The sequence below is a fragment of the Strongylocentrotus purpuratus genome, unplaced genomic scaffold (genome assembly GCF_000002235.5).
Source record: "Strongylocentrotus purpuratus isolate Spur 01 unplaced genomic scaffold, Spur_5.0 spur5_scaffold_12, whole genome shotgun sequence".
Lineage (NCBI taxonomy): Eukaryota > Metazoa > Echinodermata > Echinoidea > Camarodonta > Strongylocentrotidae > Strongylocentrotus > Strongylocentrotus purpuratus.
This window is the reverse complement of record NW_022145597.1, coordinates 27,129,402-27,140,926: the sequence shown is the minus strand read 5'-3', so window position 1 is coordinate 27,140,926 and position 11,525 is coordinate 27,129,402. Positions and strand designations below refer to the sequence as shown.

At 37.3% G+C, this 11,525-nt stretch overlaps 1 protein-coding gene across 1 annotated transcript; it reads right to left on the bottom strand.

Moving 5' to 3' along the window:
• Window positions 1-5,036: 5,036 nt before the first annotated feature.
• On the bottom strand, window positions 5,037-11,483 carry LOC579897 (60S ribosomal protein L35a). The gene is made up of 5 exons (XM_779989.5): window positions 11,451-11,483; window positions 8,213-8,252; window positions 7,559-7,711; window positions 6,530-6,677; window positions 5,037-5,127 (listed from the first exon to the last, which is right to left on the bottom strand). The coding sequence occupies exons 2-5, from the start codon at window positions 8,227-8,229 to the stop codon at window positions 5,104-5,106; spliced, it is 342 nt and encodes a 113-aa protein (XP_785082.3). The 5' UTR covers window positions 8,230-8,252; window positions 11,451-11,483; the 3' UTR covers window positions 5,037-5,103.
• Between the last annotated feature and the right edge of the window lie 42 nt (window positions 11,484-11,525).

Below are 11,525 nucleotides of genomic sequence, written 5' to 3'. Positions count from 1 at the left end.
ACTGGTTTAGACAAGAGGGTTTAGACCTCCCAGCCAGGTCACAGACAGGTGGTTATCTCATCAACTCAGCTCTCAATTAATTAACATATGAAAAAGAGGATCATGGGGGACCAACGGGCGCTGCTTAGGCATTGTTTTCTATATAGAGGGAGCAAAAAGCTACACATAGTGCAGTGGGGCTTTAAGTAAAATACACTAATCATATGTACTTTTAATAATCAGTGCAGAAATGTTCATAATTTTGCAATCGATCATGTTATGTTATGTAATGCAATGATTTCAAAAATGTAAAAAAGTGCCGGGCAATGGAAATGATTGAAATATTGTATGAAACACTTGATTATGTAATGTTTGTTTTCTTTCAGATTGTTTTAAAACAAAGGATGTAAGGGTGTAAGTGATTTCAATATATTTTCTAACTTATCTGATTCAGAATGGTCTTTGTATAATTTCATTTATGTTGGGATTTAGGGCTGTATCATGTATCATTGTCAGAAACTAATAATAGCATATTGATATTTGGAGGATTGGTGCCCCTTTTTCAAAAAGAATTTCCTGCACATTTGTGTTTATGTTTTAACAACTTCATATCATGGAAGTTACCATTTCCAATATTCATGGATACTTACTTGACATGCTTGAGGGGGAAAATGTGAAAAGAATAAAGCTACAATATTCATTCAGCTAGAGTTATTTTACATGCGTTTTGTTGCCAATTTGAAAGTACGGTACTACATTGATCTATGTCTACGCATTCCATGTCAACTGTAAATACATGTGTGTATATTCATTCCATGAAGGTCGAGTTCTTGGAAGAGGTGAAAAATAATTTGCGAGTGTTATTATAAGTACGGGATATTATTATTATTATTATTGTTATTATGCAAGTGTGGAAAAACATCAGACAAAAATTGTTCCCTGAAAAGCAAGCCTCTCATTCAAAAGCTTTCATACGCTATATATGGTGTAACAACTTAAAAATTGGGACAGATGTTTATGCCACACGTTTGTGTAGCCCCATGTACATCTTTCTGTGTACAGTGCTTGTAACTTTACCAAGACTGGGCCAAATTTCTTATCATTTTGAAGATTCCAGAACCTTGCAGTACACGCCAATACTTACATGCTACATGATCAACATTTTCTGATCGATTCCACACCATTTCTTTCACAATGCAATTGCATGACCAGAACTCAACTTTGTTGATGCTAGTATATTTGCTACAGCTCATTGTATATTACTTGCAACTCGCATTTTCATTCAGAGGTTGCAATATATTCTGTTGATTCCCTGCAGAATTGGCTTGTATCAAACTTAATTTCAAGTTATTATTTTCCTTCAAGTAGTTATCATTGAGCATTTTCTTCTACGTCTATGCATAGAAGCAGTTTCTAGAAAACAATTTGCCTTTAAGTTTTTGCATGCTCTTTTCAATTTATGAAAATTTCTTCCCATAGTTATGACAAATTAAAATTCTTTCATTATTCTACTGTATGTATGACTAAATCGCAAGTCAAGGATTAAATTCTAGTGAAGTGTATACTTAGAAAATCTGAAGTTTCCATCATTTGACTTCTGTCTGGGAGATGTTTCAATGGATTTTTTTATAGGGGCATCATTAGCAATTTATACTCAGTTTGCATAATCGGATTGTTAGATCCAATACTCTTTATGTATAGTGTTATTACAATTTGGGATATAATTTTGTGCTAGAATCTATACTAAACTGAAATATATTTTATCTTCATCTCTTGCAAGTCTAACATTTATCTGAGTAATGTTTTAGGTTGATTATTAGGTGCCCACTGCACACTACAGGTTCTAATAAACAATTTTTTTGGTAAAGACACAAAATTTTGTATAGTTTTTTAAAAATTAGATTTTACAGGCCATGTAGTCTGACAAAATGGACCAATTGGTCACTGAGCACAATCATAGGACCTGCTCGAGTTGGTTTGGATTTGGAGTCGATAAGGCATTTACTATCTACAATTTGGCAAAAAGAATTTCTGTTTCGGTTTAATAAAATTTGGAGTGGACTATTAGGCTATTATTATTATTATTATTATTATTAAATGTGTGCAAATTAAATTTAATTCGTTTTGAAAAGATGTCAATTTGAAGCATCTACAACCAAAGCTTTCCACAAATTTGATCTTCTTCATAATCCATTAACCACTCTCCCCAAATTTTGTCATATGATGAATACCGGTAGTGTGCAGTGGGCATAAGTTATTTTTGTCATCTTTCTTTTAAAATGTTAATGAAATTTTAATAATTAATTTTGTAATTGAGGGAATGTCAGTAATGTAATATTTGACAATGACGCTAATTATGTTTTATTGAATTGTTCAAGTGCAACCTGTAAAGGTCAATGTTATTTTGAGCAAAATGTTGGTCTGGCTTATTGTTTGGGTATTTAGTAATAAACAAAACCAGGTATACTAGTATTGTTCTCATTTGTTTTTTTGTCTGTACCGGGTGTTACTGTAAAACCAGAACATTTTACATGCATGAGATGTTCATAAATTTGAAAGTGCTTTAGATTTGTGGAAGTTATCATTTCATGTTGTCAATTAATTTGATAGTTTGGATGATGCTTTTTTTGTTGTTGATTCCCTCAAGTTTGCACTGTGAGGTGGCCGTCTTATAGAGTGGTGAAGTGTGACGTCATCAAAAATCCTAATGGTTAGGAGCCAGAGCATATAACACTGAGTTCCCATAGGACATATATTTATTCAGATGGTCATATCTCAGCCAATACTTAAGATATTAAATTGATTTTCGACATTATTTTTGATGCTCTTTCGGAAAATGAAGAAAAATTGAGAAATTCTAAAAATAGATTTTTATGACGTCGCAGCTTCGGTACTCTATACAAATTACAAAAATGCCATGTTGCAAAAGTTTCTGGATATAACAGTATTATCTTTATGTTCATGTGATCGCATGCATAATTTCTTTCACACCAGTCATCAAATCACCAAGAACCAGGGCATTGTTTCACTAAACTGTCAAGTTGAAGTACAAGTTCAATGACGTCCCATTGAAATGCATTTCAATGGGATGTTGGTGAACTTAACCCTTCCTGCAGTTTAAAGAAACTGGCCCCCATGTTGGCACACTTACTTCTTCAACAGCACCTTCACATACATTCTTTCAATGCACTTCTGGGCCCCCGTTTCATAAAACTTGTTATAACCAAGTTACAATAACTGTAACAAAAAGTGTCATTAGCTACTGAAATTGTGGCATTTGATTGGCCGAGAGCATTCTTGCCATAGAAATGTTAGCATTTGTTATTGATAACAAGTTTTGTGAAGCAGGGCCCTGCGCACATTTCTTCTCAAGGTGATTTCCTTGTGTTTTAAGGCCTACAACTGTACGACATGACCTCTTTTTATAAGGAAGATAGTACTGGGAGGGGGGGGGGGGGACTTGAGTTGGACTTAAACATTATGGAGAGCCATTTGTAGCCTTAAAATGAAATATATTCAAAGCAAAAGTTGAAGTATTTTAGACTTTTCATAAATTCCTTATCAAGGAAATGAAATCACCTTGATAATAGAAAATATGAATGATTTGAATCAACATTTTATGCCTTTTTTAAAAAATTTCAAAAATGCCAATGGCTTTCCATAATTGACAAGTCCAACTTAGGATCTTTGTGAAACACCCCCTGTATGGAACCATGGATGAGAGATAGCAAGAATAAGAATACAAAGAGATTACGTGATAGAAAGACAGTGTGTGTCTGGGAAAGAGAGGTAATAAGAATGGTACAAGGAGAGAATAGAACCCCAGTAAGAGAGCAAGAATAAGAATATGAAGAGATGAAGTGACAGACCAAAAGTCAAAAGATCACATTGATAGAGAGACAGTGTGAAAGTGTGAGAGAGAGAGAGAGGAGAGGTAATGAGAATAGTAAAGGAGAGAAATAAGAAGTAGGGAAAAGGATAGAGCAAGAGAGCAGAGGAGAGATAAAAGTTACTGCAAGAATTGGATGTGTAGACCAAGAAGCACTGGAAGAAGAAAAAAATAAAATAAAAGCTCAAAGAAACAGAAAAATGGGCAAAACTTGGAAACTTCATGGAACAGGCCGGTTTACTATCATATTCAAATTTAGGGATGTTTCTTTCCTGGGGACCTAGCGATGAGTTACTTCACTAACCCGATATTCATGAACGAACTAATATACTTGGGATTGGGCATGCATACAATAGGGACTTTTAGATTAGCACGACAAGAACGTGGACTGCTATGTGTCGGTGACATCGTTTTAAGGCAATGTGAAGTCCTTTCAAGTCTCTGCCAGTGCCTTACAAGGATGTCACACGTTCTTGTCATGCATATCTAAAAGTCCCTATTACATGTTGCTATGTCGGGCAAGCTTTCAGGTTGTCTAGAAAGAGCTTTCTTTTAGAAGTATGCATCAAATTTGAATATGTTAGTAAACCTGTCCATTCCATCCAGGCCTCTTTTTCCATGCAAAATCAGGAACAATGAACCCCCCCCCCCCCCCCCCCCCCGATCGACTCCACACTGTTTCTTTCACAATGCAATCGCATGACCAGAACTCACTTCATCTTTAAGAAAATTACCTTGCTATGAAAACCTGTTCACACATCACTTTCACAAATCTAATAGGATTTCTTTACCTTCCTCTCCTGTATTTTACTGGTAAAAATGGATGCTCCAGATTTTTTGGGAATCTTTATACATGTGTTTTTCCATAGCAGTATCGTAACCAAAACAAATTAACAAAAGTTCAAAGAAGCAAATTGTTGCATATATTTCTTTGAGTTTCATTTAACATATTTTTAAAAACACAAGTTGACTTGAGTGCGCCAATCTGCCTGGAGGGAAAAAAGTTTGATCGATTTCTAGAAAAGAAGGAAATTAATCTTCCTTTTTATCTTCTAGCAAAGAGGGAGAGAAATCCTACACTGTCCGTCACAAAACTTCACCTGTTTTCTTCTCAACTTCTCTGGAAACTACAGACAACTATAATACAAACCAAACACAGGCAGTCAAGTATTTCACCAGCACATAAGATTTTTATTACATGTTGATGCAGATACTATACACTGACGATGGTTGACTTAGATCTGGGAAGGGTACAGCATCTGTAGGAGGGAGAGAGAGAGAGAGAGGGAGAGGGAGAGAGGGAGATGAAAGGAAATAAATTAATGTTTTCATAACTTTGAGCTTTGGGTCATTCTTCAACGAATAACAGGTTGGATGATGCCCTTGCGTGGCTATCCATGATTTGCTACTTTAGCTGCAAACACTATACAACTGAAGCAGACTGCAATCCTAACCTGATTCTATCAATATTATCTTTGATGAAATGCAGCATATGCCATCATCTACATTCAGGGAGGATTCATTCAGAAATCAGGGAGGTTTTTATCAACTGCATACAGCATTATTGGAATAACCTTTCAAAAATTCAGGGAGGCATTAACATATGTGTGGAGTGATGTATAACAAATATTTTAAAAATCTGGAAGGGTTGTCATCTCTGGGGCACTGCAGGGCTTTATTGCCTCTGATCAGAATGTTGGGGGTTGGGTATTTCTTCCTCTTGTATATTAAATTGTACCTCCTATCCATCAGACTGAATATCATGATATCCAGTATATTGAGAAAGACATGGAAGAAAATTACTGTATGCCCACTCTGACACTGATATCACTGATTGAAAGCAGTGGCCAGCAACACTGGGGCAAGCTACTTGTAGTTGAAGACTGTACATTTTAGCTTATACCTCAGTCATACCGCCAAACCGACTCAAAATGGATTCCATACTAACTGATTCTTGGACATTCATGGTAATGTAATTCTTGTACGGTCTGTTAGTCTCGTCAAGAGCAACCACAATATGTGCGACATATACAGTGCGTCCCAGAAAAAACGAAACCGAGAATTATCAATATTTGATCATAACATAATCCCAATTATAATTAATAAATGACACGTATTTGTAAAGCTCAGATCCATTTTGATTTGATTCAATTCATATGATGCATATTTCATGCAAGAATGATTAAAAACAATTTGAAGAGAGGGTACCAAAAAGTCATTTGGCAGATGGTATCTGAATTTCAAAGAGAAATCACATTTCTAGAAAGTTCATTTTCTGCCCTTTCATAAGACACCTCAATCAGGAAAAATCAGCCAGGAATAACAAAGTTCTGTTTTTTTAAAGTAATGCTTGCATTTCCACATTTTGATTAAACAAATTCGTTTTCACTGGCTGCCTGCCGTAGCAACATACAGAGTTGACAAAAGACTTAAAACTCAGTTTCGTTAACGATCAGCCATGCTCAAAGAAGACGAAAGACCTGATGCATGGTTAATCGTCAACTATGATGTTGGTAATGCTACGGTCACAAAGGCTTGTACACGAATCTCCGTTTTTCCATGGTCTGAAAATTGTTTGTAATGGCATTTGTGACCGAGGCTTTACGTACAGGACAAAATATCTCTGACTTGCCCTAGTGTGTCTTAGTTACGGCTACTTACCACCCTAATCCTCTTGCCCATAGCCTGTCCAGGGAGGTTGCTCTTGAACTTGGCTCTGCATCCTCCACTCTTACCGTGAGTCTTGATGATCTTACCCCAGATCACACGGGTGTTGGTTGGCTTGTCCTTGCCGGGGCACTTCGTCTTGCTGCAAGTTAATCAAAACAAAGGCAATAACAAATAAGCCAGTTCACAGCGCAGTCTGAGCATGAGCAGATAAAGGTCATTGCAGACCAAATTGTGAAATACACAGAGACGAAATACTGGATACGCGCTCATGAAAGTTATGTAATCATTATCCATTCATGCACAAGCAGTGCACTCCATGATACACAGGTGTAAGTATTCTTTGAAAAGGGGAAACAAAGGCTATTTATATAGCACCTCCATCGCTGTAGGATTGATTATTTCAAAATGTACAAAATGGGACCTCTTCAAGTTTTGAAGATCTGTGGATATTCAGGTCATTGCAGCCATGTGCTAACCGTGAACTGGTCTGTTGTCACATGACATTTATATTTTGTTTTGTCTTTGGGCTCAACTGCAGAATACGTACCCCACGAGGCATTAGGAGAATGCCTTGCTGAAGTTGGATCAAAAGGGGACATGGAATTAATATGACTGTCAACTCTAACTTTTACTTGGGTAATCGATCAAATTCAGGTCACCCTTTTGGCTTGACTGCTGAATACCGGAGCAAGCAACAGTAGTGTATTAGGACAAAAATTGGTTGGCTTATTAAGACACTTGGGTCTAGCAGCAAGTGGAGGAGAAAGATTAGAAGATAAAACAGGACTAACACATTTTGCTATGAAAAATTGATTAAATTTGTGTAAGTACTTTAGGGCTTGACTGCAGAATTCCCACATCGGTAAAATAGATACAGGTTATGATTAGGGACAGGCTGTAGGGTCATGGTTAGTGTAAGGGTTACTGGGGGAATCGGGAAACCGATTTAAATCAGGTAATTATCAGGCCTGAATATCCCTCATGACTTTGTCTACACCCTGTCATCTTTATCTCACTTACTTCTTGCACTTGTAGACGTAGGCAACTTTCTTGCCGAGGTACCATGTGGCTTCCCTCCTGGACTCTACTCCCTCTAGCTTGAGGAGAGCCTGGTTCTCCTTCTGGTTGCGGAGACCTCTCCTGTAACCTGTGAAAACGGCCCTAGAGTATAACCTGTGTTGTAGATAGACCGGGTTACATAAAGTGTAAAATTGGATTACATTCCAGTTGCTCAAACTTTTAAATGCCTTGATAACTTGTGATAACTACCCCGCAAAATAGCCTTTGTTTTGTATTGAACTGGATACAATAAGTGCAATTATTCAAAAATGTTAACTATATCTACAATTTGCTACATCTGCCCAAGAACACAGTAACCTATTACCACCCTGCATTTGACAATGTTTGGATAGAGCAGATAACATTCATTGAAAGTTAATTAATGTTCATAGAACACATGGTTCCAGGGGTACATGCTATCTCTGATAAACCCAAGAGACACTTCTTCAAAACTAATTAAAGCAAACTAATAATCTGCTTCCTGATATTTGATACAAGTTGCCACACCTGCTAGCTGACAATTCTGTAGCACTTTCTTTGGTAATATTTGATTACCAAAGAATTAAACTTTGGTTGTAAGTGCATGAATGAAAAATTTGAAATATAGATTCTGACCTTTTGGATGCTACCATCTTGCCAGCTCCAACCACCAACTCTATAAAAGGAACAAAAATACTGTTATCAAAAACAACATCCTACATTGACGAGATTGTAAAAAAAAAAAAAGAAACAGTTGCATGCATTTGACAAATAGATGTCCCAAACCAGAAAACAATTGCATTTGTCCCGCTTCTGACTTTGTATCACATTGGTTTCTTGCTGATTGGTATTTGGTAAGTTTGGACCAAACTCAGCAAGCAGTTGACAGTAGATGTGCGCAGCAAAGTTGGTCAACTCTTTTCCATTTATGAAAGTGCATCTACAAGTGCTAAATTGTTAAGACTTTTGAAAGCCTGAATGTGTTTGGGAGAGTCACCCTCTGTGCATACCAATTGTCAAATTTACTTTTGTTTTAATATACCGGTATGTACATTTGCTCCGAAGGGGTTACCATGGCTCAAAAAAAAAACAACAACAACACAGCAACAACAACTATCTAAGATTAAAATGCTTTGAGAAAATGTTAGGGTTTGCAGACACTCAAGACAGATCCAATTTCATAGCTCTCATTCCAGACATATTTTGACTCTTAAATCAAACAATGGAAGTCTGTTTATTGTTACTGTTTGAACAAAAATAGAGAGTTGGCGCTAGTTTACAAGTGTGCCTATACTCTGGGGCCGGCAGCCTACCCGACTAGCTACCCATGACTCACGTGTGGAGAGTACCCTACTAAACACAAGTATAACAAACACAAAATCAACAATTGTTCAAATAATGGTCATGATTTCAAAGTTGGTATCTTTCTGACCTGTTTTGTGTAAATTTTCCTATCTGTTTTGAGTATTTTTCCTAAAAACAAAGACATTGAAATACAATTTTCTTACATGTTTCACTGCAAACCGCTGCACAATACAAGTACATCCGCGTTATCCATACGCACCCGCCCGCATGATGGTATTATTGTTTTTGATCAGAATGTTGGGGTTGGGTATTTCTTCATCTCATATATTAAATTGTACCTCCTATCCCTCAGACTGAATATCAGGATATCCAGTATATTGAGAAAGACATGGAAGAAAATTACTGTATGCCCACTCTGACACTGATATCACTGATTGAAAGCAGTGGCCAGCAACACTGGGGCAACAAGCTACTTGTAGTTGAAGACATTTCATCTTATATCTCAGTCATACCGCCAAACTGATTCAAAATAGATTTCATACCAACTGATTCTTGGACATTTAGCTGAAAACCCCCTCCTTTACTCTATTTTCATACAACTCGTGATATCTATTGAACCGTTTTGTTTTGTTTTAAATAAATCAAGATTTATTTGTAAACAGTAGTAGGGTGTCTGAACGATTTTTCAATTTTCAATTTGGGATCGTTTTTCACCATTTTTGTTTGATATTTGAATAAAAGATGTTATCAGAATAATACATTTCAAATTTCAAGTCTCACCGATGTTTCTATCAAAAGTTACAGCCCCTCCAAAACGCTGGTATATTCATATCATTTTGGTCAAAATCGACGAAAAAGACGTCTACGCAGAGTGATGTTGTTTTGCTAAATTTAGCCAAACAGCTGTATCGCGCGATATGCAAGCGTATGCATATCGTACGCATGCTGCTAAGCCAATCCGCGACTTGCAGCTTGAGCTACGCTGTCTCCGCGACATGTGCCATTGACTAGTATGGTTGGCGTTCGTCGCACAATAAACCCGGAAGTGAATGCACGTTATAGTCAATGGCAATATCGCGGAGATGTCTCCGCGATATTGCCATTGACTATAACGTGTATTCACTTCCGGGTTCTATGCCGCGAATGGCCACCCATACTTGAATTTGGGGTTTCGTTCGTGCGCGGAGATGTTACGCGATGTAACCATGGTTTGGACTGAGCGGAGCGCACGCCCCCTAATTAGCTGATTCACCAAATAGCGAGAAGGGTATTTTTAAACTGTTATCAGTTGTGATCCCTGGGGGCTAGCGAAAATATAAGCACATAGAATTGTTCCTTAGGACTGGGACTACTTATCGATCGGGGCGTCATATCTCAAAAGTGACAAACCTCAGAGTTAGCCAGGACACAATGTTTCAATTGCTGTTTTGACCAAGATATTTTTAGAATTTCGGGGGCTACGCCCCTTTAGAAATATTGGAATTTACCTGCTCTTTCATATGACATCTCATTTATTGATTATCACCTTCAGGATCACAACAGATAAAGGTTTGAATCTCGAATTGAAAAAAAAAAATTGACTTTTTTTGCATGGTCGCGCAATGCACGTAGACTGCATAGGGATGCGTGTAATCTCTATGGGAAGAATTTTAGCACACAACATCGGGTGCGCGATCAGACACCCTAACAGTAGCATTGGTGGATTCATGACTTAAGTTTGGGCCTAGCCTACAGTAGGTCTACAGTTGTTACATATCGGCGGAAGATTTCAAAAGAAAATAACTAAAGTGTAAATTAGAAGCGCATCGATTACAACACTTTAAGGATGTGCACGCTGAGAGGGGGAACAGAGATTTATTATCAATTGTGGATTTGTAAAGAGAGGATGTTAAAATTGCAGATTTTAAGCGCGACAAAATGAAAGATGACCGCGCTCACGTCATGAATATTCGCTAGCCAAAAAGCCAATCATGAAAACGCCTGTGTAGAAAATGAATGGGAAAAGAGTGGGTCAGAAAGAAGTGGTGCAGCAAATGAAAACACCCTTAAAATCAAGTTGGGGAGCAAGAATTGAATTTGCCCTCACCGACACCGTCTCACTCTCACACATGCCAGCCTGGCTTGGCGTTAGCCTGGCTCTCATTCTCAACCATCACCATCAGCATTGCCAATTAATTGTGACAGGAGAAAGCCTTTCTTCACCATTATTACCAAGACATGTACGATATCACATCAATTAACACGCCTCATCGTATCAACAAAAAGGGAGGTTTCATCAATCCACCGTTTGGTGCAGATATATTACGTGTCGACTGCTACATTGCATTGCATGCTAATCTACATACAGTATAGTACGGGCGCTACATGAAAATTCGTTCATGGGGAGATGGGCGATGTGCCTCCGCAGAATCGGGCAAAATCTACTTTTCAATAAGCCATCAAAACTTAAGAAACATTTAATAGTAAAGAAAAATAACATAGCTATCTAGAATAATTAATCCCATGTACGTTTGATGCATTGTTATTTGAATGTAAGCCTGTAAATTTTTCATAACAAAGTAAGCATTACCACTTCTGATGAGAAATTAAGGGAAAAGGATTTTTTAAGGATTAGATATAGTATATTTCAGTTATTAACATACCC

Coding starts and splice junctions, on each gene's coding strand:
- LOC579897 (XM_779989.5), bottom strand. Junction 6,678..7,558: donor TACGTCTACAAGTGCAAGAA/GTAAGTGAGATA, acceptor ATTAACTTGCAG/CAAGACGAAGTGCCCCGGCA. Junction 5,128..6,529: donor TGGGCAAGAGGATTAGGGTG/GTAAGTAGCCGT, acceptor TCCCTCCTACAG/ATGCTGTACCCTTCCCAGAT.